The sequence below is a fragment of the Pteropus alecto genome, unplaced genomic scaffold, assembly GCF_000325575.1.
Source record: "Pteropus alecto unplaced genomic scaffold, ASM32557v1 scaffold24, whole genome shotgun sequence".
Classification (NCBI taxonomy): Eukaryota; Metazoa; Chordata; class Mammalia; order Chiroptera; family Pteropodidae; genus Pteropus; species Pteropus alecto.
Window position 1 is genome coordinate 20,843,018 of NW_006439192.1, and position 26,320 is coordinate 20,869,337.

General features: G+C 35.2%; 1 protein-coding gene across 1 annotated transcript; it reads right to left on the bottom strand.

Annotated features, from left to right (window-relative positions):
• Positions 1-7,040: 7,040 nt before the first annotated feature.
• On the bottom strand, positions 7,041-25,041 carry MTNR1A (melatonin receptor 1A). The gene is made up of 2 exons (XM_006916407.1): positions 24,813-25,041; positions 7,041-7,927 (listed from the first exon to the last, which is right to left on the bottom strand). The coding sequence occupies exons 1-2, from the start codon at positions 25,039-25,041 to the stop codon at positions 7,059-7,061; spliced, it is 1,098 nt and encodes a 365-aa protein (XP_006916469.1). The 3' UTR covers positions 7,041-7,058.
• Between the last annotated feature and the right edge of the window lie 1,279 nt (positions 25,042-26,320).

Genomic DNA, 26,320 nt, shown 5'->3' on the forward strand with positions numbered 1-26,320 from the left:
ACACTGTCAGCAGAGACACCAGTTTGGTGATGGCATGCAGATAGTGGAATTCTGTAAAATGAGGATTAAGGATCAAGTATTTTCTCTCCTTTAGAACATGCACTTAGCCTGGTTGAAATTTAGAAATACTAAGTTCTTTTTCAATATTGACAGAGGTCCATTGCAGGGAGTATTTTGTTGTTACTATTGTTGTTTATTAGAATTAATCCTCTCTTCATAAATCCTTAGAAATCAGTACAATCCATAAACGGTTTTGATAACAATGGGGCAGGGTGCTCAGATCTGGTCTAGTTTCCAAAATAAGACACTTTTCAAAGTTATAATGCCAAAATAGCACTATTAAAACAATGGATTTTGTAACAATTTTATCACTGTGAGATGAAACATAAATGAGTACAACCATTAGTCATAAAATTACAATAATAAATAATTCACTAATATATCAGAAACACGTTCAAGATTGCTAAATAAATAAATAATTATATTTGGATCTAAATTCACTTAATCGTCTTAATTAACTTGAATCTTTGAAAAATCTTGGTGTTTTGGGTTGGGTGGAATACATTAAAACTACTGGAAAATTTTCCTTATTTAGCTACTTCTCAGGTAGTAGGGTTTCCAGACACAATTAACAAATCATTAAGTGAGGAATAGATGTAATATACACCCAGGTACTCATTACCACTTTACAAAATAAACAAGTCAGGGTTAATTTTGTTTCCTTTATAAGCCCACCCACCTCGTCACCTCTACACTCTAATTATTCTGAAGCAAATCCCAGACATCATACCATTTTGTGTGTAAATTCTTCATCATGTATCTCTAAAAGAGTGCTTTTTGTTTTAACTTAATTAAAACTCTTATCATACCCTTAAAAATTTAATAATACTTTAATCTTGTCAATATTGTCAATATAAGTAGTTTTTGCATTTTAACTTTGTATTCACCTCTACACTCTAATTATTCTAAAGCAAATCTCAGACATCATATCATTTTGTGTGTAAATTCTTCATCATGTATCTCTAAAAGAGTGCTTTTTGTTTTAACTTAATTAAAACTCTTATCATACCCTTAAAAATTTAATAATACTTTAATCTTGTCAATATTGTCAATATAAGTAGTTTTTGCATTTTAACTTTGTATTGTAGAATTTTTTTAAATAAGTTTGTCTCAAACAAATCCATTTATTACAAGTGGTTGATATATCTCTTAAGTCTCTCTTAATTTTTAGATCTACCTCCTCCCCATACATCTTTTTTTCTTTCAAATATTTGTTAGAGAAAGTGTTTTTTTTGTCCTATAGATTTGGGTATAGTCGGAATTTTGTCGAGTGCATCCTGTGATGTTAGTATGTGTACCTGTTTCCTACATTCCCTGATAATTTCTAGTCAAATCAGATTCAGTTTTGAGCTTTTAAAAGGAAAGACTACCTCATAGATGTGTTGTGTACTTTCATCTAGTTGTCTCTTCTTGTGATATTAGCAGGCACGCTGAATTTTAATTATGTGTTAGCTTGCCCTTCCTACAACATGGCAAGCTCTTTGAAGAGCAAACACTGTATCCTCACTTTATCCCTAGTACCTGGCATAGTTTCTGGAAAATAACACTTTATCCCTAGTATCTGGCATAGTTTCTGGAAAATAACAGGTTATCCCTAGTACCTGGCGTAGTTTTTGAAAAATAACAGGTGCCCAATGTTTCCTAAATTTTTAGTGAATTCAGGAGCTCGTGGTTCAGTCTCAGCTTTCTCACTAAATCTTTGTTGATCATTGGTGAGATGTCATCATCTGTAAAATGAGGAGTTTGACTTGAACATGGTCTCTAAGATTCCTTCAATGGTTCTATGAAATGGTCATGCAAAGATCAAGAATATAAACTGTCTTTCCTACCACTCTACACCAAGTGGTTACAAGAAGAAATAAAGGGATCCATCCCATACGTGTATTCTGACTAATAAATGTTTTTTCTTTTTTCTTTTTCTTGTTTTTACAGAAACACATTTGTTAAATAGTGCAACAAATTTGAATTTGACATAGAATTCATCTTGTTAGCTACATATATCAAACTGGAGCAAATAATGTTCAATTAAATTCAGTTACCTTTTATGATAGATAAGAATATATAAGTATGTGGTGTGTGAACACATGAGTAACTGAATAGTTTAAATTCTGCTAAAAAAATGCCTAAAAAAGAAAGAGAAACCTATTGTCCATCTTAAGTAATTCCCGACAAATAACAGGAAAAACAAACTGATCACCTTGAAAGTAATTATAAGAAATATTTGTTCTTACATATAGATATATACCTTCATATTTAATATATCATTTATTAGAACAAAGATAAACAAAGATTTCATTGAAGTTTGTCCTCAACAGTAACAAGCTATAGACATGAAAAAACCAAAGTAAAAAACATGCAAGTATATTACATCATGGGCTATATTTACAAAAATATAAAAATAAACTGTCTTTTTTAAAAAGTCTTCTTAGGTTTTTATTTAAATTTATACCCAACTGAAGAAAATAGATACAAGTATAAAACAATGTCACAACGCAGGTTTCTATCTTATATTTAATGATTTTAAATTGTCTAAACAAATGTTTATTCTCTAGCTCCCTGGTTACAGAGTCACTGAAGATACTGTAGTTCTCTAGGCACCCATACTCAAGAGTTCATAGAGATTTATTGAACACATCATAGAAATAGAAGGTACAACTTATTTTTTATTCCAAAAAAATCTATTTCTCCACTCTGTATTAATAAATCAAATATGCTTGCATCACTCACTGCAAAGTAACAGTACAACCAGAAATTAGATGACCACATTTTACCACAAGAAAAGACAGAGTCAGCTTCTAATGTCTAAAAGCAATGATAATCAATTGGTTTTGAAATGGGTTTGTTAATAATAGACCTCTTGTAATCAGAACACGGAAATGTGTCTTTGTAATAAAGGTGCTGTTTCCTAGGGCAAATCATTATTTCATTATTACTAATAACACAGAAAAACATCTAAATACTCTTTTTACTCTTCAAAGCTGTTCCCTGTGATCATCAACAATAAAGGTGAAATAAAAAGGGGCCGACTGGCTAAAACTCTTTGATAGTAAAAAACATTTCTACTTAATTGCTTTTATTGATTTAAAATGTTTCTGCTCGAGAGATGGTAAATACTACAAAATATGGCGAAGGTTTATGATTCTAACATCATTATGTATGCCTTTATGATTGTTGTCCCACAGTTGAATTTGCATTTCTCTTTGCCGCTTTAAAACAAGGTGATTGTACACTTGACTCCATTGTCCTTCTGGTCTTAGACAAGCGTAAACTGAACCCAATTAAGATAAATCCCAGCATATCAGGAAAGCAGCACAACAGCTTACATCGCAGCCTTCTAAACATTACAATCTCCCTATACACATTTGTTACTGAATTTTTACCCTGTTCGTTATCGTTACATTATATGTACACTAAGATCTTGATTAACTATCTCTCCATTTTGGCTTTTTCCTATATTTTACAAATTTAGTTTGCATTCAATCTTTGGTGTTCCAAACGACCTTTGCTAAATTCCTCACTTATCGGCAACATAAATATTGAACACAACTGAAATCACTTTCAGTTCTTCTCTATATTTCCACCAACACACAATTTTAGATTTACAAAAGTCGTAATCAATACAGTAAAGCTGTTGTTACCATTGTAGAGAATATAGCACTTTTTGTACTGTACAAAATAATTTTTTTTAAATGGAGATTATCTTCAAGTATAAAAGTAGAGAAAAGTAAAAAGAAGGGTGAAAAAGAAATTGTGGGGATGATTGTTTTGAAAAGAAAAGCCTGCTTAAAGAAGATTAGGTAATTCTCAAATATAGTAATTTAGTCATTTAAACTGATTTGAAATCTATCTATCATATTTCAAATATGATTTTGCTTATTCACTGTGGATATTTGCTGATGCATCAGAAGTCCAAAAAAATGGTTAAAATTATTATTCATTTCGTAACACTCAGGTTGAATGTGTTTACCCAATGAGTAATTATAAATTTAATATCTAAGATTGGTTATCTCTCATATTAATTCCCATAATATTCAAAATCAAGTAGTTCTGCTGCTTTGTCAGGAAAAAATGGCATGTTTATGCATGTAAATGAGTTACACACAAATATATTGGTAATGAAACATGCAATAGATTAACTAAAATTATTATTTTCTCCTCCCTAATCTATAGTATCTATTAATTCTGTAGTTTTAAACAAAATAATATTTTGTGTGATTTTGAAGCTTATATGAGGTATTAGCAATATGTCCCAAACTAATCCATTGCAAGAGGTATAAGAAAAACAATAACATATGTATAAAAGTGACATTCATCGAGGGCAAAAGAAGAATCCTATGTGATTTAAATTTTCCATAACAATTGAGACAAACCCTCCAGTAATAATATTCAAATGACTTATGAATATTAGAATGGTCAAATTCTTTGGTCTATCCACTCCAAGTGAATATTAGTGTAGATACTTAAATTATGTAATGCTAGCAATTGATTTCAGGAAAGAAAACGATAGATGTTTTACTGTTCTTATTCTAGTTCAAATGATCTCATGTAGACTTTGCTTGTCCAAAATCTCAGAGGCCAAGTGCTTTAGAAAAAAGCATTTCCCCACTTACAAGATAGGTACTGTTTTCAGCCTCACAAATCTTCCAGCCTAAGTAAGCAGTGAAACCTAAGTTATAGACAAGTACAAATATCCATTTAATATGTCAGTGTGCCACTTAAAATGTTATTTCTTTTCATTGCCAACCCTCACATCACCATTAATACTTCATAATACAGAGGGAAGGCTGGCAATAATTACTACAATGATAAGTAAGTAATTCTGATAAATCGAAGAGGTTTATCTTATAGCTGATAAACACGATTTAGAAGATTTCATTAAAAAGGATTTCTTGACCAGTGCAGCACATCCTCCACGATGCTACTCATGTACCAATTTGTACTGTGCGGCAGTCATTTGATGACTAGTAATCTTGAAAGAGTTAATCTTCCAAACAGCCTACAAAGTAATTTGTACCCTGGAAAATCAGGCACGACTGATTTCATATTTTAGGAGAAAAAAAAACATAATTAACTAAGGACTATTTTCTTATTAATATACTTACGTTACATTATAGTGAAGAAACCAGTGATAATATCTTGAATGCTTGCTAGTCTTCTACAATGAGATCCCATTAGAGGAAATCTAGGTCTTTTACTTTGATCTTTATGGGTTACTTTTTTACTGTCAATATTTTTAACTAGGTAATATGCTGATGATAGTGAAAGAAAACATCTCAAGACTTTAGTTACGTATTTGATTTTCAGGTGAGATGCTTTATTGGGCAGACAATTTTTAAAGTTCACAGTTTCTATTCACTATTTTTGCTGTTATATAAATTAAGAAATAAAATTATCTAAAGAACAATCGTTCTATATAGTTAGCAACCCAGTAATTCAATCTTAGCATCAAGAAAAAAGTGGAATACATTTCAAAATGCGTTCAGTTAACACGGTTAACTTTGTTTTAAGGTTCAGTTACCTAAAATTTGTAATATTAGATTAAAAATTATCTCTACTGTTTAATGTTGGTTCTGACGAGTACTTTAACACAAAAATGACTTGATGGGTAAAGTTTTAGAAATAATTTACACCCACACACACAAGCATGCACATATCCCATCACCATCACCACCACAAATCATAGTTTAGTGTTTCCCAAATATGCTTGATGAAAAGAATTAAAATAATCAATCCCAGAATGTTCCAAGGAGATTCTGATTATCTAGATATATAGATATTAGGAAATATATCCAGATCACTTTTTGTCTTATGTGTAGACTTGCAAATCACCAACTCATTCTAGTATATGATAGTTTGGTTGCAGAACTTTAAAGTATGAGAAAATATAGCTCTAATTTCCTGCAAAGCACTCTATGCAATAAACCTCACAGCAGTTCCAAATAGTTATTTGGGATAAACTAGAGCCACAATTTATAAAACCACATGCGTTTCTTTCTTCTCCTAGACTTTCAAAATTATTAGGGCAATCAAATACTAAAATGAATTATCAAAAATATTACATAGAGAGATCTATAAAAGAAAAACTATGAGATATTTACTTACCCAAATAAATTATCGATCTAGAACACATTCAACACTATATCTTAGAATCTATAGCCCTTAGATTCTTTGTCATGTTTAACTGAACTGATTAGATGGCTTAATAAATTAACAGAGATCAATTAAAAACAGCTGCTCAGTGACATAAATAATAACTATAACCAGTAACAAAATAATAAGCCAAATGTCTAATAAAGTTGAATAGAGTTTTATTTATATGTAGCTATTGCTTTAAAATACTATGGTTATTGACAGCTGAAAAGGGGCTCTGTCATATAGTTAGCTCTTTATCTAGTTGAATGTGCAACTTTTAATCGTGACAAACATATACGATCATGACTATAGCTACCCAAAGCTAACAGTGCCAATTGAAAACTTTGTAGTGGTTGTTGCTGCTGCCATTATTCACTGATTTATTTTCAGCCTTTCACTGTGTAATAAGTCACTCATCTCACTTACCCCATTTGGTTTTATTTACTCATTATAAATAAAACACATCATTTGTTTTCTTACTAGAAATCTTTAAGAAGTGGAAGGAAAATGTAATTACTACATTTGCGGTACCTATTTGCAATTTTAAAAAAAGTTTACACACTCTTGTTCTACTTGAATACATTCAACATTTTTATTTAAAATTATCCTCTTTTGTTCCTGACCCATATTCTTCAATTAACATATAATGTCTCTATGTGTTCTGTATTTCTCTTGATAAGAATAATTAGAGACTTGTTCAAAAGGCTGACAGCATATTTGCTCGGAAAGTGTAAAGGCAACCTCTTAAGAGCACATGTTTTGTTCCAACCACACTGTTTTTCTAGAAATCTGTCTAGAGGGAAGCAAACATGAAAATCAGTAAGACTTTAAGCAGTGTGCATATCTTGCCAGCAATGCTTTGCTTTTTAAACGGAGTCCACCTTTACTAGGTTATTGTTGGTCATTAATGGAGAGGGTTTGCATTTAACCCTATCTGCTACATTATTAGAGCTGTCCACAAAGAACATCTTGGCTTTACACAGTGAGACTATAATTCTTCTGTATTCCTTCCTGAAATTTTGGTTCAGTAGTCCATATATAATTGCATTGAGACAGCTATTGAAATATGCCAGATAGTAACTGACCACAAACAGCCACTCTGGGATCCTGGGTACCATGCTGGCAGGATCTGAGGCCACAACAAGACCAATAAAGTTTAGAGGAGCCCAGCAAATGGCAAAAAGTACAAAAACCACAAACATGGTAACAAAGTTCCTGAAATCCTGTGGTTTCAGTTTGGGTTTGTTGTCAGGTTTCACCCTCCACCTTACCTGAAGAACCAGGATCCATATTCTTAGGTAACAGAAGATGACTATAATCATTGGAACCACGAAATGGAAAACCACCACTGCTATTGTGTAAGCAGAACTGACAGACTGTGTGAATGTACAGGAATAGATCCGTGGGTCATACTGCAGAGTTCCGACACGCAAGTTGGGCACGAGTGCCGCGAACGTCAACATCCATATGAGGAACACACAGCAGAAGGAATTCTTGTTACTGTACAGCTTATCATACTTGAGACTGTGGCAGATGTAGCAGTAGCGATTAATGGCAATTCCAGTGATATTGAATATTGAGCCAATGACACTCAAGCCCATCAGGAAACCACTAATTTGGCAGTGCAGATATCCCAGGTTCCATCCATTGTTAAATATAGATGTCAGCACCAAGGGGTAAGGATAAACAGCCACCACCAGGTCTGCAACTGCTAGGCTCACCACGAATATATTTCCTATAAAGGAAGGGTTTAGAAAATACAGGTTAGTACCAGTTTTTCCTAGATTGTATTAGTTTTTTTTCACAGTTATTTAAAAAAGAGCTGTTTCTGCAACTTGGATGACCTGACATCGTAGCTACTATCATGTTATAAATGAAGTAGAGGCTATTTTCACTGGGAAGTGAGCCCATTTGCTGCCCTTGTCAAATCAGTTCTAGTCTTCGCGAATTCCCAGATTGACAGAACAAGGCATTGACATCTTCAAATTGTCATCTTTCAAAATATTTGGTTTCTCTGGTGCTTTAAAAAATCTCGAGTTCAGTGTGATTCACAACTTTTGTTCTGGTATCTTCTACATTACCTAAGAAACCTCATGTTATGTTATTTCTTAAGCCAGCCATGACTTACTTAGAAGTTCCAGGCTTCTACTCTTCTCTAGTTCTTCAATGATTTTCAGATGGACCTCTAATTCCTATTTTGGGGAACAATGAATCCTTGTCCATCACATAATAGTTTAGAGAAAAAGGGTTCTGTCATTGTCTGTCTGTGTTAGAATATTGGCTTTATCACTTACTAGCTATTTAACGGGGGCAAGTGACATTATCCCACTAAATATCAGTTTCCTCTCCTGTAGGATGGAAATAATGATAGTATCTTCTTCATGGGGTAAGATAAGGGTTGAAGGAAGCGATCTATGTCAAGTACTGAGTAGTATCTGTTGCATGATAAGTGCTCAATAAATGTGGCTAGAATTCTACAACTCTCGCCTCAATCCAAAGGAAAAGATAGACATTTATTGTGATTTATAAAGAACTTAAGGTACAATAATTAAACACTAAATATTTAGATTAAGTGACAAATTTTTATATTAACATAATAACTCTACATATTTTAAAGTAGAAAAAAAGGACTCTAGTCAAATTTTGTGAGATGTCTGGAAAGTACGTTCTTTACTCATTTGTCTTTCTTCTTATTCCTTGTGCCTCGAATGGCTCCTTTCCCTAACTTTTAAAATACTGCCCATTTCCCCAAATCCACCTTAAACAGAAATTCCTTTTATTTATTTGCCCAACCACATGGAAGAGCTTCCTCGTTTGAAGACTCCTAAATCATTTTTATTTATACCATTTTTAATTTGGATTAAATTATAATAAATTTCATTCAATAAAAACTTATTAAGTACATGTGATAGGTGCTGAGGAAACAGGAATGAACAGACAGGGATCCTATGGTCCTTGATCTAAAAAACCAAACAAACAAAATTAAAATAAAAAGAAGTGCAACAAGAGCATGGACAGAGGAGAGACAACAAGGAAGGAAGTGAACTAGACATAGGTGGGGAGGAACATTCCAGGTGGAGTTACCATATGCTTTACCTTTTATTATATTTATTTGTAAGGTTGTATTCCTCATGTTTGTATCCTGAATAGCAACTAGCTGAGACTTTTGCCCAAATGCCTGATGAAGCAATTTAAATGGTTATCTCTCAACATCTGAAATAAAATAGCTTTTGTATTTGAAGTTCCCATCTGATTATTGTTATTTCCTTCCTTACCAAAAAAAAAAACATTGCAAAGCAGTGAAGTCAAATACAGTTGTGACTAATAAAGCAAGATTTTTGCCATTTAATTAAGAATTTTGAATAAATTGTCATAAAAACAACTTCTCTAAAAAAGTGGTTATACTAGGCCAAATTAAAGCAATAAAAGAAAATGTATTTTTCCTACAGATAAATTTCCATTACCACTGAAATACTTAAATTCCAAAGTGGGTATATTTTAATAAATTTTTAACTCAACATGTTTAATACTTTAAAAATAAGTATATGAAATTCAGCTACAAATTAAGTAGTCTTCAAAACAGTACACTTTTACCCAGAATGTCATGACAAACTGCCTAATATAAATTTATTTTTAAAAGAGCTTAAAAATAAGATCACAAATGATAATAATAAGTTTCTTTCATGGATTTAATCCTCTGCTTCACTTATTTTGTAGTAATTATGCTTTTCTGTTCAAGTAATTACATTAATTAAATCATTTGTTTAATTTTCTTTGAACTAATCTCATTTTATGAGTGCTTGGAGGAAAAAAATAGGCCATAGACTACGCAGATATGGCTATCAAGGAGCTTAACTAGAAGCTTTATCACGTCTGCTGTGTGTGTGTGTGTGTGTGTGTGTGTGTGTGTGTTGTGTAGGGAGGTTATTTTGTTTGTCTCTTTTCCTCTTCTATTCCCCTCATCATTTAGTATGTGTTAGTAGTTAACCTTACATCTCAGTATTTCAGTTACAGGATATCAAATGAGGAATGATTCAACTGCAGGAATAATGAGAGTCATGCAAAGTTGAATAAAGATACTTTATTATCTTTGGGGGAGAGGGTTAGTGAGTTTTCAGTTTTACAAGGATAGTTGCTTTATGTTAAGCAGAAGCATAAGTATGAGGTTTCCTTTATCTGGAAGTAAAGTATGGTTAAAAGTGATATATATGGATGTCACGTTGGCAAGAGGTGGACTGTGGTGGGTTTGCTTTGTGTCAGTTGAGCTAAGCCGGACTGTATTTCCCAGAATTTTCTTCCTGGCATAGTTATGGGTTAACATGATCCACAATGGAATGTTGCATAAAATTTGGAAGGTGGAAGTGAAGCAGAAGCCATATTTTCTCATAATGCTCAGAAGACTTGAGCAGGACACTAGGCATTGTGATAGATCTATCATTAACTACTGAAATCTTAGCTAGGTGACAGTACAATAATTTCCTATCCTGGGCCAGATTCTCATCTTTTATCAGTTATTTTTGCTGCTTTAATTAAAAATCTCATGCTCTGCAAGTCTCGTGCTGACTTCTATTTGAATGAATGCTTCTCCATTAATTTGCTGCTATATGAATTACATAAAAATCTATCTCCCGACCTAATATTGTGCAAATTTTGAGCCTTTAAGATTTTCATCTATGATGTTTCTACATATGATTTGGTAAAAATCAAATCTGCACAATGATTTAACCTGAGAAGAATTAATTTCCTTCTGTGTAATCTCTTCGAAATGTTGACTATGGAAACACATTACTATGGCAAGTCTGGTCTGTAGGCTGCTTCTGTACATTCTCTTTGTTTCACAAGCTTTATAGTAGCTGCCGCTAATGCCCTTCCCAGGTCCCATGTGCCAGGTTGGAGCATTTATCTCTGAAATTTGAATAAGTGTTGGGTGAGTCCAATTGGCTGCAGCTGCATCCTTCTCTAGAGAATGCCTTCCATTGAACAGATAAGAATGACTAACTGAGTACAAAAATCATAGCTCTCCTGCCTCAAGTGGTGGCAACTTGTGGTTAGATTTATGCCCAGATGCCTCAGCCTCATGGGTCAAGCCAAGTCTAGGCTTCGCCAGAGATCCATCCTTGCTTGACTCTCTTCGGCCCTAGACTGCTCCCCTCACTTCCTTCAGGTTCCTCCTGAGAGCCCTTCCTCAATAAAGCTACCCAACCTCCAGCCTTGCTCTCAGGTTTCATTTCTAAGCAACCCAAGATAAACCTTCAGCTCTGTGATGAGCTTGAATGGTTTTCTAAAGAGGTCACCAGCTTCTTAGTATAAAAAGAGGAACTGCTTGCCATGCTATCTCACAGAAACAAGCAAACAAACCTTATTGGGTAGAAGTTACAGCCCTTAAATGTTTCTTCATATTGCTCTTCAATCCTTTCCTCCTCACTCTATGTAGACATGCTTTCACCATCAAACCAACATATGACGCCGTACATGAGCCTAGAGGTCTGTCTCCAAGAGACTGTGAACTACCTGAGTCCCAGGACTGTGAATCTTTAAATTCTCACTGACAGCACAATGCCTGGCATATAATAGGTTCCCAGGAGTGGTTTGCTGGATGAACTAATTCACTCTTTGTGTCTAAACTACACCTGTAAAATTGTAGAAATTAGTTGCCTTTTTGCTCTTATTTGCCAGAATGTTGGTTTTCTGAATAGGCCAAAATTCATTCCTTCTTTCATTTTAGCCTGGACTTCAACCGTGTGAGAAACAAGATTAGAGACCCACTAAATAATTCTTTATAAAGCTTAAAACATAAAACCCTGACTGTGCCTGGACTTTAACAACTAAAGTGGTAAAGGCCAGTTTAAATAGGAAAAAAAATGTACTTCAGCTACTATTGAAAACATTTTTCATTTGTTTTACACAGTGAATCTAAGTAGATCTAAGAAGTCTAGTTTAATAAAGAATCTATTATAAACTTGGTTACTATGAAAAATTGTACATGCATATTAAGTGTTAATGGTATGACAAGGGAATACTGAGATGCTGAAGGTGACTGAAGGAATATTCTCTGGCAGTGCGAGAGAATGTGAGGGGTTTTATTTTGTACGTCAGACCACACGTCTTATATTCTTAAATTTCAAAGGACTGTATATGAGAAACTTACCTCTGCAGATTATTAGAGATAGCGTGGGCCATACGTTTAAAAACAAAACACATCTGAATTCCAGTCCTGGCTATGGCACTTGCTAAATAACCTTGGGTAAGTCATAGCTTCCCAGAGCTCCAGTCTCTTAATACCTGATACATCAAGATAATAATTGCCATGGTGAGGATTCAGGAGAGAGCATGGAATGTGTTTGGCTTTGGATAAATATGTGTTTGCTACTCCTTCCACCGTGATGGCAACTGCTTGTTCTGTTTCACAGAAGGTTCCTTCCCTGGTCAGACGGCCAAAGCTGAGGAGGCGTCTCCTCACTGATACCTGCAACCCTGCAAGGGTCTCCTTAGCAAATAAGCCTCCTTCTATCCTCCTGCCCCTCTGGCTATCAGCCTCTTCCTCTCCTCTCAAACTTTTCAAGCAAGGTTGGCACTGTATTTCCTTCTTACCCAATTGTAATTCACCTTTCCACAGCATCCAGATTCTGCACATACCGCATTGCTTAAACCTCTCTCCTGTCATCAGTGATATTCTTACTGACCTCTTCTCTCAGCCTTCATTCTCCTTAAGGTTACTGAAATATCACACCCAGTTCTTATAATACCGGTCCGCAGACTCCCCTATATGGAATTTCATAATGGTATAAAATTGCATCTAACTCCTTCACTCTCTTACCTACTTGACCCAGTGTGTTTTCCCAGCTCTGCAGCCTCTTTCTCTGTCTCATTGTGTCTCCACACAATGTGTCTCTGTCTCACAGTATTAGGTGACTCCATAATACTGTAAACATGATTTACTGATAGATTGCCTTAACTGTTACATCTATATAGTACATATGCAGTAAAGGGGACTAAGAATACTTTAACTGGTTTAAACTAAAGTAACACACATAACCCTCTTGCTCTAGTCCAGTTTTCAGTCAGTTTTCAAAAGTGTGAAAATCTGCTCAGAATTCTACTCACTTCCTAGATCTGGTTACTCTTTTCTCAAAAGGGTAGTTTAGGGAGACATTTGTAACATATAAATATCCATGTTATAGCCAGATTAATTCAACCTTTCATCTTTAAGCCAAATACAAATTACTGATGTCTGCACTATTATTTATTTTATAGAATGAAGGGTGAAACTTTCAAAACAAAAACCTAATACTTCAGTCACATTAACAGGCAATCAAAAAACTATCTATTTAGGATAGTAGTCTTTATTTCCTTAGACACATTCTTCAGTCTTGAAGAACTCAATGAAATCCAGCTTCAATAAACAAATTAATGGCACTTAGTAATATCTCTATTTAATTAGAGAAGAGCTCTAAATTGCTAAATTCCAAAAGAGAATTCCTGTCATGATTAAAAATGGTACAATTATAGTAATGTTCTATTTGTATACTAAATTAAATAAATCAGAGGAGAAATTTAAAAAGGTTAACACAATAAAAAGTATAAAATAAATTCTCATAAAAGTAATTTATAAAAATTCAAAATTTGACTTTTTGATGTACTTAGGGCGTATTTAAAAACCTCAAAGTATTAAAAATAAATATATAAAAATTCAAAATTTGACTGTTTTTGATGTACTTAGGGAGTATTTAAAAACCTCAAAGTATTAAAAATAAATATACATTCATTTGTCTTAATTGTATACCAAGTGTACTAAATAATAAATAATTTATTTGGCTTCCCAGAATGTTATAGTTAAAGCACAATAAATTTTAAGTACAATATAGTAATCCATATAATCCTTATGACCCTAGTATTCTCCTAAGTTAACAAGTGAGAAAATTAAACAACTTAAATAATTTGCCAAGGTCGCACCCACTGGATGGCAGAGCCAGAGTTTTACTCAGGACATCCTGATTCAAGAGGCTACGTTCTTCAGAGGAAACATACCACACACACACACACACACAAAAGTCTATAATAGGACTAATTTTCCATAGATAAGGAATGTTTCATATATAGAATGATATATATAAAACAACTTTATACATCTAAATTTTCTCTGTATATGATTATATAAAACACGACCTTTTAAAAAAATGTATTTGGTAAAAGAATATCATACCTATCTACCTCCTCCAAAATAAGAATATCTGAAAGTGTTCCAAACTCAAATAGAAAAAAGATATTAATAGTAAGCTAATAGCATAAGTAAAGTAACAAAAGGTACAAATAAAATTAAAATCTTTTTTTAAATGGAAAACTTTTAAAAGTAAAAATTAAAATTTAAAGCAAATCTTAAAATGAAAATGAATTAATTGAAAAAGTGTTTGTCTTGCCATAAAATGTGTCCCAAGCTCCAACATTATCCTCAACTGCACGTAGGAGGCACCCAACAGGTATTTAAATAAAGAAAAAAGCGATGAATACATGAAGGATAAAAGCACACTATTCTCTTCAAGATCACTAAAGAAGAGAGATTTGTATTATTAAACATGTTAAGAAAATTATAAAATACTAATTATTGATTATAACTTTTTATTATTTGCCATTTAATAGCTATGTGAGAATTTTTTTTTAATTTTATATAAGTCAACAGGCTCGTTCTCAGCCCTTGTCCAAAAAAGCGCTTTTTCAGGCTGTATTACTCTCTTCAAAAGACAGGAAGACAATGTTTTATTCTAAAATAGCTACATTTTATCTCTATTATTGACTAATTTCTTTGAATTTTTTTCTTTAATTGTGCTTCATTTGTACAGTAGCTTTCACATTTCCTATTTATTACCTATATTTCTTTCATCCTGAGGTAACATCTAAAAATTCTCATGACTGTGTACTTTTGGCTCCAGCTACCATCCAAGAACTAACTTTCAAATTTCTTTTGAAAAGTTTTTCAGCTATATAAACATGTTTCTAGTCTTATATCTTTGTACTATGTGTTTCATTTTTATTTAAAAATTAAAGAACAAAAGTCTTAGAAGTGCCATAATAGAAAACAATCTCTTTGAAAGTAGGAGCCATGTTTTACACAAGCTTAACAGAGTGTCTTGCATTTTGATAGACTGACAAGGATTTGCTGTCCATTTATATTCTGTCTTATACTGTAGGTATGCAATAAACATTTATTTAAATGAATATTCAATTCAATAAGCACTAAAAATGCTCAATATCAAAGCAGGTGAGCATCCTTTTCAGTCATAAGCTCAACAACTCAAAAACACCCTCAATAGCCTGAATAATATTCAGTACCCAGTAGATTTATTTTTTTCTTTCTTGTCCCTTTTTCTAAGACTAATTTCTTAAATGTGATTGCCAAAAGTTCTGTAGAAAAATAAATCTTAGAGCACTTCAACCAGAAAATCCAGAAGTTTATTCCTCATTCGCAGCATTATGAAATTTCATTAAAATTTCTTGAGCTGTCACATAGAGCCTTCATGTTTCAGGTCAACATGATTAGCAAACCTATTTGAGAGGTGAGAACATCTTTATGAAGGGGAGTAGATGATACTGCTGAAATCACACAGAGGTCTGATCTGCACAAATGCATCTTTGAAAACATCCCTTAATTGCCTCTTTGGTAACCTAGAATATCCTGGCAGCTTGTGTATGTCTTTTATAGAAGATAGGGCATGTCTGTCAGCTAGGCAACTTAAAAATACTTAGGGGAAAAAAGAAGGAAAGTCAAGGCACCTTGTAAAGATCTTACTATTCACCTCAATATTCTAGATATTATTTTTAAAAGGTGCTAATAAAGAATGAGAGATTCTATGAAGGTTTAAAATGGCTTCTAAGGCAGATATATTTTTCAAAGCAGGTATTTTTTTAAAAAACAGAACCATCAAATGTTAGTAAGAACTAAAAGCAGGAGGTTTAATTTAGGACTATTTTATCTTTGGTTAACTTTCAAAATTACCAAGGAAAAATGATTCTGAAAGTTAGCAAAGCTAAGCTCTATCTTATCCATGATTAATTTAATGCTGAAAATTGCTACTTTCTTAGGAGATGAATAGCTGGAGGTGCCAGAAATTAGACTCAAATTCAATCATGTATTTAGGAGTCTGAAGCCACAGTCCTACCGTTTCCAGGGGAATCTGGGAATTAAATTTGCAAATTTGGAAAAAATTTGAGTTCCATAATAATGCGGTACACAACCCAGGAAAAAACAATCACAAAACTTTAAATAATGGCTAAGCATGCAATTTTTAAAAAATCAATAAATTGTCTTAAAAAGTAAAAAAAACAAAAAAACTTAGAATCAATAATTTCAAATATGGAGAGCTACAGGAGGAAAATGTAAATAGTGCTAACAAGATATTATCGGATTGAAGATTTTATTAGCATTGGCTTCGTGAGCTTGAAATGATTGTCCAAGTCTGTACATACAAGTTAGGTCATAATTTTTTGAACGGTAAATACTTGTCTGAGAGAGTTACTGTAGCTTCCAGAGTTGCTTCATTTTAAATTAGAGAACATCTTGGATGTTGAAATACTCTCTCATAGGCTGGATATTGAAACAATTAGAATCTCAGCCTTACTTGCAGTGAGGAGATAGTGTTTATTACGAAAGAGAAAATTGAGACATCAGAGAATTTGTGTAATTTACATAATATCACAAGACATTTAGATCCTAAATCTTCAATTTCTGACCAGTTTCACTTCTTACCATTCATATTGTCCACTTACTTTAAAAAATACACTTAGAAGGAAATGAACATTTTAAAAACAAAAACAACCTAAAAGAACTAATCAAAAAGTGCATACTAATAACATAATATCATTATTTGTATAGTGTTACTTCAAAGTGTTAAGTAGACGAATGGATGGATGGATGGATGGATGGGAAGAATCTAAGTTATCTCCCTAGCATCTCTGTGAGATAAGTACCCCTACTGGACAGATGGAGAAACTGAAGCTCAGAGAGATTGAGTAACTGGGCACAAAACATACAACAAATAAAGGTATTGCGGATGTGTGACTCAGCCTGGATCTTCTGATTTTAATCCCTGTGCTCCTTCCACTGTATCATATTGGGTTTTGTGCTGGGATAGGAAATACTGATCACTTATCTGTGAATTTTGGGTTTCAGTTTTCTTATCTACCTGAGGAGGTTGTTACAAAGACAAATAAAATATGAGAAACTGCTTTGAAAACTCTTTATTAGTCTGTGTGCAACAGTATAAAGCACTAGACATTCTAAACAAGAAAAGAAGTTATTTTTCTCCTTCGTCCACAGAAATCAGATCAAATTAGCTGTCTGTAAAAAGTGCAATTCTACCAATTTTCTACTTTAATTTTTTCAAGCTTGAAAAATGTTTCAAACGCAAATTGATAAACACATTTAAAATAATAAAATTGTAAGACTAAAAAACTAGATCTCTTTAATGATTGCAGTTGCTTTGATATGGATGCTCTGATAAAATAAAATATTCATATTTTAAATGGAAATGTTCACCAAAAGATGGCCACCAGTTTTTGCAAAATCAATTATAGACCAAACAGTAAAAGTAGGCTCAAGTTTTATCACAGTTTAGATTAACAATTAAGACACCAGAACAGATTGCAGAGGAATTCTATCTATTTCAATTGCCCATATCGCAGAAGTCAGACCTTTGTTACAACTCTATTTACCTAATATCTGATATCAATGGATGTTAAAGACATCACGGAAAAGCACAATTTATAGTGAGAAGAGAATATAAGATGCAAAATGAATCTTTATGAAAAAAAAATTCCTGAAAGGATAAAATGTCTCAAAATATGGTCTGAAATGCATTGTTTTTCTTTTTCTTTTGGGATTTGGATAATTAGTTCATATATGGATATTTTATTTTATGTTTTGGACTTCAAAGATTCCACAAAGCAGTGGTTTTTAAATCACCAGTAAACCATGTGACTAGCCACATTTACGACCTCAATACAGATATTGTGAGTTGATATTGCAGGAGAAATTGTCTGATTCTTTATTTTAGAAACACAAGATGGTGAAGTGCTTATCTTCCACGTGCCTTTGAACACTTAAGTGAGAGTGATGCTCTTACTCCTGTGAACCCTGCTACTCTTTAGATGTGTGTTGTTGCAGTTTGAATGGCCAGACTGGCCTCCTGTTTAGGTTGTTTCTCCTATGAGCTAAATGAGCGGTTACATTTCTAAGGGGTCTCTACAGGCCTAGAAGAGCCTGTCTCTCTCATGGCCCAACCAGTGGCATGAAAGTTAGCCCATACAGGAGGATTGCTCACTCACATACACTGCTTGCTGGCCAGCTCATCATAAGTGTACCCAGCTCATCCTACTCAAACTCACGATAAGCTGCATAAGTCCCAGAGAACCAATCCATCGTTTCTCAACCAGATAGAGGCCCACCAAAAGAAGTTTGAATTATGCTGTGTAGTTGGTTACTTCACTCTCTCCCAAGGAGAGAAAACTATATGAGACATTTCTGAAACTTGTAAATGTTCCTTAGGAAATAAAACAGAAAAAACAGATGTCATTAAGAGATATTTTTCCCTAACAGATACCTGACAAATAAACCAGATAGTTTAGGACAAGTGAGGCACACTTTCATAAGGACACAGTTTCCTAGATCTATGAAGCTTACTATCATTAAATACCTACATGTCATTATATCCACAATTCTATTTATTGCTAGTTAATTTCATAGCATTATAACCTCCACATTCAGAATGAATTTAATAATCATGTAAATCAAAAGACACTAAAATTGGAAGGGACTCACAGATCTTTCCAACTCCATCATCTTGCTGATGTGAAAATAGTCCAGAGCAATGATGACTCATCTACAACTACAGATCCATTCAGTAAAGAAGCTCTGGAGTCCAAGTTCTAGATTTATTCTTGGTATAAGCTCTGTCCACACTTGCCTGCAGGATCTGATGTGTTTGCCCGCAACACAGGAACACTCAACTAATGAGCAGCTGCATATACTTGCATTAGTTTCCACCCCATCCCTGATGCTAAATCCACCCTCTATCATCATGTCTCGTCCCTGAGCCCTCTCCTGACATTTCTGAATTAATAAGCAAAGCTTCCACTGGTCCCTCCTCCTCTTGCTCATTCTTCTAGGATCCCAAGAGACTCAGTACTCAGAGCACGCTGGTTGCTTTCAGGGTCTCACTAGTCTCGGATGACCCAAATATTCTGAGTATTATTTCAGTCACGTTGTTGGTTTGAATGATTTTGTGCGATAATGTAGGAGCTAAAATATCATATAAAATATTCTTTTAAGAAATCCTTAAGTGAACTTCTAGAATATAACATGCTTATAAGTTTGGGGCTGTCTTTTTTGTTGACGCACAACAGGCACAATCAGAAAACAGAACTACACATATGACCTCTACTAAGATTGAATAGAATTATGGTGATTGAAGAATATTAGAAGGCAAGGAGTAAGAAACAGACATGGGGGAGAAGAAAAGAGAAGGCAAGAGCAGAGAAGAGAAGAGGAAGAAGGGGAAAGAGAAAATAAAAATCAGGGTATAGTAAAGGAAATGGCCTAGGGCTCAATAAAGATAGCTATGAACACGTTTAATGGGACCTACACTGGAGTATTGATAAACTGACGGTGAGTGTGGCCAAAGGTACTAGGGAAGGCAGTGAGCCTCAGCATGCATTACCGGAGCAATGGATACAAGCAAAGGGTCAAGTTCAACAAGGCAACAATCTGCTCATGGATAGTATAAGAGAAGAAATTCAGGTTGGTGGTTTTCAGTGTTTAGATTTGGCATAAGTTCTACTTCAAATTGTGATAATACTACTACTTTATAATAACAGCCTTATTTCAAATCATTTCTCAAAAGTGATGATCACATAAGCATATACATATGTAAAATTACATGTCTGTACTCTTACGTTTTGTACACTTTACTGTATGTACATTGTGACTCAATTTAAAAATAATATTATTTTTAATATGCCTAAAACCTATAAGCATATTAAAAACAAACTCAATGCATTCAAAATTTAAATTTCAATCTCTGAAACCCAAATTCCATGTTCTCTTCATACTCTACACAACCTCTCTGAGTGGAAATGCAGAATGGATATAGATAATGTTCAATACAGACCTGAAAGAAACAAGTGCAAGAGATACATAACTCAGGGTTGATGGTCCCATCTTAAAGTCATACTGGGGAACACTTTTTTTTAAACAATACTGACAGTTTACCCCACTGTGCACCAAATTAAAAAATAATATTAAACCATTTTAGATAAGTTTCGTTCTAAAATATGATGTCTCTGTCTTCTCTTCTTAAGCAGAACACACTGTATGAGATTGGATCATTTCTTGGTGGCTCAGCATCATAATTAATAAACACATTATTGTATTGTGTGGTTTTCAGGAGCCATTAACGGTGAAGAGCATTATTTGCTTCTTTACAACATGCCCACAAAAAGTTGTGCTTGTTCAATTTTTCAGACCTGCTTTTAATGAGTCTATTTCAACCCATGCTGACTGGCACCTGTGCTATTTCTTTAACTGTGTCCATCTTCCGCCAAATTTACCACTCGTCATCTATGGGGACCCAGATACTAGCTTCACAGTTTTGTAGAACTCTAAAGCAGAACTAATCAGCTGTGGATGAGAGCCTGTCATTTTAGCTTACTTCCATTTATTGACTATATTCTAGATAAGTTAGGTTGTCAGGTAATTGAGTTTTGAATAGGGGTGGTATTATTGTTCCCTTGCTCTATTTTTTTCAGCAAAAGTTTTGAAGTGTAATGTATATATAGAAAAAAACACAAATCACAAGTCTACAGTTCAAGTATTTTTAACAATGCAATACACCTTTGTTAGGCATACCTAGAACAAAAGAATACATAACATGACTTGCTTTATCCTTTTCAAAATATGCATCCATTTCCATAAGCAAACTATGCAAAGTATCCTTTTCCATATGCATCACCTTCATCACTAGGTAATTGCGACAACTGTGTGAGGCTAAAAGATTAGATGTTTTCTGTACTTAACAAATGTCGAAAATGAGGCTTGGGTAACTTAACTGATTTCTGAGATCACAAGGAGGATAGCAAGTATATTAATTCTAGTGTTCCAGTGTAGGAGTCCTATAAAATTATAGCCATCGTACTATAAAATTCACTCAGAAGACACAAATACAGTAATGTCGATTCTAGTATCAAATTTTGGACAGCAGAACAGACATCCTGCCAGCTCCTAAGACCCTGACTGTTTGGAGCCTGTGCTGCTCTGACCAACCAGTGTCCCTGACTGCGGCTGTTAAACATTTGAATTTCTTCCCTGGGAAGTCAAATGTCAACAATGCTCCCTTGAGGAGAGAAGGGGACATAAATAACCCTGTAATTATACCAGATTTACAAAAGAAAGTACCAGTTCAAAGCGTAGGATGCTTTCGCATTCTTATTATTTAATTTCTTCCATTCTCTTCTTTCTATCTTTTCTTCCTTAATAAAATGAATTTGACCGAAATGGAAGGGCTGAACAATCATAGAACTGTTAAAAAGCATCCCAAAACTCATACGGTATTTGAATTAGCTATCTACTGTTTCAAATTACCATCTATACAAGCCTCAAATAGTTTGAATTATAAGTGGTACATCTGAATAAAAAGTCCCAAATACAAAAATATGAAATTTCAAAAGTTTTACAGATTAAAGCTCACTATAGGTCTCCCAGTTAGCTACAGGAATTAGTATTTTATAGACTACCACGTGAAAACTTTGCTTAGCAAATAAAATACAAAGTAGTGCAGAAGGAGTAATTTTCATTTTAAAAAAAGTTTTTTTTCATAAAACAGAAGAATTGTTCAAGCATGTGAAGTTTTGTTTTGTTTTGTTTTGTTTTTCCAAAGAAAGGTTGGCAGGACTTGAACTTCCCAAGTGCTTCAATTGTTGATATCAACAAAGAAAGGTGAGCTCTAGGTCTAAGACCATGCTCTGTGGATTAAACCCTGCTCCAGCACTTCTGGTCTGTCCAACCAATGGGTGTGCTCGGTCCTCCTCTGTAAAGAGAGTCACAGTGGTGCTCTGAAGTTTTAATATACCTGGCTCTTCAATCTGTGTCTAGTCCACAGAAATCTGCTTTTATTGCTAGGAGAGAATGAAAGTCTTTTGGGGGCAGGAGTGGGGATGGGAAGAAATGCACTGGACAGGTCAATGCAAAAGTCCTATTATTGAACCCCAATCCAAGGAAATCAAAATAACCAGTAATGCAACGATGAGATTGCAAGGCAGATAAATATATAATCAGACCCAGCATTTCCAGAATCTAGAGATACAGGGGGCAGTGGATACTGTCAGGAAATCAGCCATGGTGAGAAAACAGCCTTCTCCCACAGCTTCATTCCTGGGGATGAGATGGATAATTCTCATACCATGCTCATAGCACTGGGTCTTCTCATTCTCTCTCTCATTCTCAATTCATTTAATTTAAACTGGAAAAAAACCCACAAAAATCAGTTCACATATTCCGCACCCCCCGCCTCCCCGCCCCACCCACTGCATCTGGCAACCACCAATCTGTTCTCTACATCTATGAGCTTGGTATTTATTTATTTGTAGATTCCACATATAAAAGATTATATGATATTTGTCTTTCTCTGTCTGACTGCTTTCACTTTGTATAATATCCTTGAGGTCCATCCATGTAGTCACAAATGGCAAGTTTCTGTTCTTTTTTATGGCTGAATAATATTCCTTTGCATATATACCATAATTTCTTAATTCATTCATCCATCAGTAAACACTTAGGTTACCTGTTTCCATATCTTGGCTCTTTTAAATAACGCTGCAACGAACATGGAGGTGCAGATATTTTTTTCAAGTTAGTGTTTCCTTCGGATAAATACCCAGAAGTGGAATTGCTGGGCTGTATGATAGTTCCATTTTTAATTTTCTAAGGAATCTTCATACTGTTCCATAGTGGCTGCACCAATTTACATGGCCACCAACAGAGCACAAGGTACTCTTTTCTACACATTCTCACCAACACTTGTTATTTCTTGTCTTTTTGGTAATAGCCATTCCTAACAGGTGTGAGGTGATAGCCATTATTAACAGGTGTGAGGCGATATCTAATTGTGTTTTTGACTGATGATTCATGATATTGAACATCTTTTTATGTACCCGTTGGCCATCTGTATGTCATCTATTCAGATCTTCTGCCCATTTTTTAACTGGATTTTTTTTTGCCATTGAGTTGTGTGAGTTCTTTATATATTTTGAGTACTAGCCCGTTATCAGGTATATAACTTGCAAATATTTTCTCCCATTAAGTTTCCTTTTCATTTGTTGATGATTTTTCCTTTGCTGTGCAGATGCGTTTCAGTTTGATGTAGTTCCAGTTTACTTTTGCTTTTGTTGCTTTTGCTTTTGGTGTCAGACTTAACAAATCATCACCAAGACCTGTGTTAAGGAGCTTAACACCTGTGTTTTCCTATGGGAGTCTCTTCTTGAGGCAGAATTCCTCTAGTTTAAGTCAATCATCTAGGAAGTGAGGTTAAAATATAAATCGACTGACTCAAATTCAATTTATATTTTCAGGTGCCTATTAACGAAATCTTAAACTATGCTCTGACACAAGCAATTTAGGGAAAAGGGGGGCCTCCCAGAAATTAATGTTGATCAGCTACCTGGTTAGAACAAAAATATTGCTTTTGAGAAACATGTGGGTGCACGGTTGCTTCCTCTCCCCATCCCCACTTCCACAAAGTTTGTCTCAGTGAAAGAACTAGGCCTCTAATGATCATTTAGAGGTCTGAACATACAGTGTCCTATGGAGAGATAGTCCTCAGGCTCCCACCCAGGATAAACCAATTTCAGTCTATTGCCTGGAGGAAAAATCAAGTTTAACTCAAGCACGAAATTAGCTTTAGTAATATATTATATGTCAATACGCTCTTTATTACAACAATTTCTATTTTTAAAATGTAAAATCATTTAACTTAGAGGAATAATAGTCACTCTCTGAAGCATGTTTAGAAGCCTAAGGTTTGTTTTTTTTTAATTGTATACTAAAAACTGAAAACTCCAAACTAAAATAAGTGTAGTATCATTTTGCCAGTTTATTTATTTTCTCATATTTTAACAAAGTTGAGCAAATAAATTATAGGTAGAACCAAGTAACTGGTAACTTGGCTGATCTGATTTGAAAGGGCTTCTTGAGCAACTTTTTGCAACATGCTTCAAGTGTCTCTCAATTTGATAAATCTCAGAAATTGAAATCTATACAGTGGGGTTTTCCTCTAACATAAAGAGAACCTGACTGCCCGAGTTTTCTACCTCTTAGTGACTGAAGAGTTCTTATTTATTTATTTATGGAAGAAAAAAAAAGTCTTTGACGTGCAGGTTCAACGTAAGTAAATCGATGGGCTTCAATCTCTATTAGGAAAAATGACACAAAGTCCCCAATTTTTAAGAAAAAGAACTGAACTTTTCTTAGGAAAAGCCAATTGACAGCTGAGGATGCTGCGCTCTGGAAAGGGGGCCAGAAAGGGGAGAGGCTCAGACTGGGTGAAAGTTGGGGGCTGCCCGGCCCCGGGAGCCCCTACCTGCGTTCTTCAGCTTCTTGTTCCGATACACAGACAGGATGACCAGGACGTTGCCCAGGATGTCCACCACGATAGTGAAGATGAGGATGAAGGCGAGCGTGAAGGCCAGCCACGAGGGTCGTGGCCGCGCGTCCCCGCTGCCACCGGACGCCTGCTGAGAGGCGTTGAGCAGCGCGCTGCAGTTGCCTTTCAAGGTCCTGCCCGGTGCGCCCCACGGCCGCCCAGCCATGGCGCGGCCCGGCAGGCGACTCCGGCCACGCCGTCCCTGCGAGTCGCCACTTGTCTGGCTCCCCGCGGCCCTCTCGCGTCTACTCTCCATCCCTAGTGCTCCTTCGCAGCCGCCCTGCTGGCTCCGCCGCCACCCAGCGGCCGGACTCTGCATCTGCAGCCCCAGCATAGCGACACCTGGCATCCGGCTCCAGGCTCTTTGGATTGCGCGGCTCGAGGCCCAAACCCCGCACCATGTGCCGACAGCGTCCCCGTGCGGTTATCTCGACCCAGACCCTGCACCCTAAGTGGGCAATGAGCCCAGAGAAACCTTTGTAGAGAGGGTGACGCTCCGGTTCATCGTGTTTCTTTGGAACATTTCACCAATCAGAGTTGCATAGGCTCCAACCCTCGGATTGAGGCTCGTCAGTTAGCCACCATGTGCCCCAGTGTCCTTATCTGTGAATTGCGGGTGGTGAGGGGGTGTCAAAGAGTATCTAATTTATTTACCTCATAGATAGTAAGAGGTGAAAAACAAAAAAATCACGGCACGTTCTCATCAGGTATCACACCATTCATGAAACAGCTTCCCCCACCTCCACCCCACGCATTGCAAAGATCATCCATAATTTTGATCATCTTTCTCAACAGCTACTTTTATTTTGAGATTTCTTGAATGCTGTCTTTAGAATTTCAAGTTCTTGTCCTTAACTTCTGTATAGTCTCTGCTGGCTTCCCCGGGTAATCAGAGCGAGAATGGAAGATGCCGTCTTGAAATGACAGAACATTGCACTGGGACTGCTAACTCGGAGCAACGATAAACTTTTCATGTTCTTTTCAAATGCCAGGGACTGAATAGTTTCAAAGTTACCACAATCTTGCTTCTACAGCCACAATTGGGCAGTTTTTTCGCAGATTTCTTCCCAGAGCAGTACAGATCCTTAACACCCTTGGCCAGGAAACGTGCCGGCATCTCCCTGCAGACATCCAAGCCAATGTTTGTCATATAGTCACCCTATATCTTAAAAATATTTTTACTTGACCTTTTAAAGTGTTCACGAATTCTGCTGGTAATGTACAACTACCCTCTGCCAGGCTTTGGGAGTCATTTCAAAAGAGTTTGCGATGCAGCAAGGCTGGCCCGGAATTTTTCAACAAAGCAGCCAAAGAATGGTATTTATCAAGGAAAAAAATAAATCCACTTATATCCCAGATGACTGCAGCTTCCACTTTCCTTTTTATAGCTTTCCTGTGTCCATTCCTTAATGCTAAAGTCCTAGATTAAAATGAATTTTCGTTAA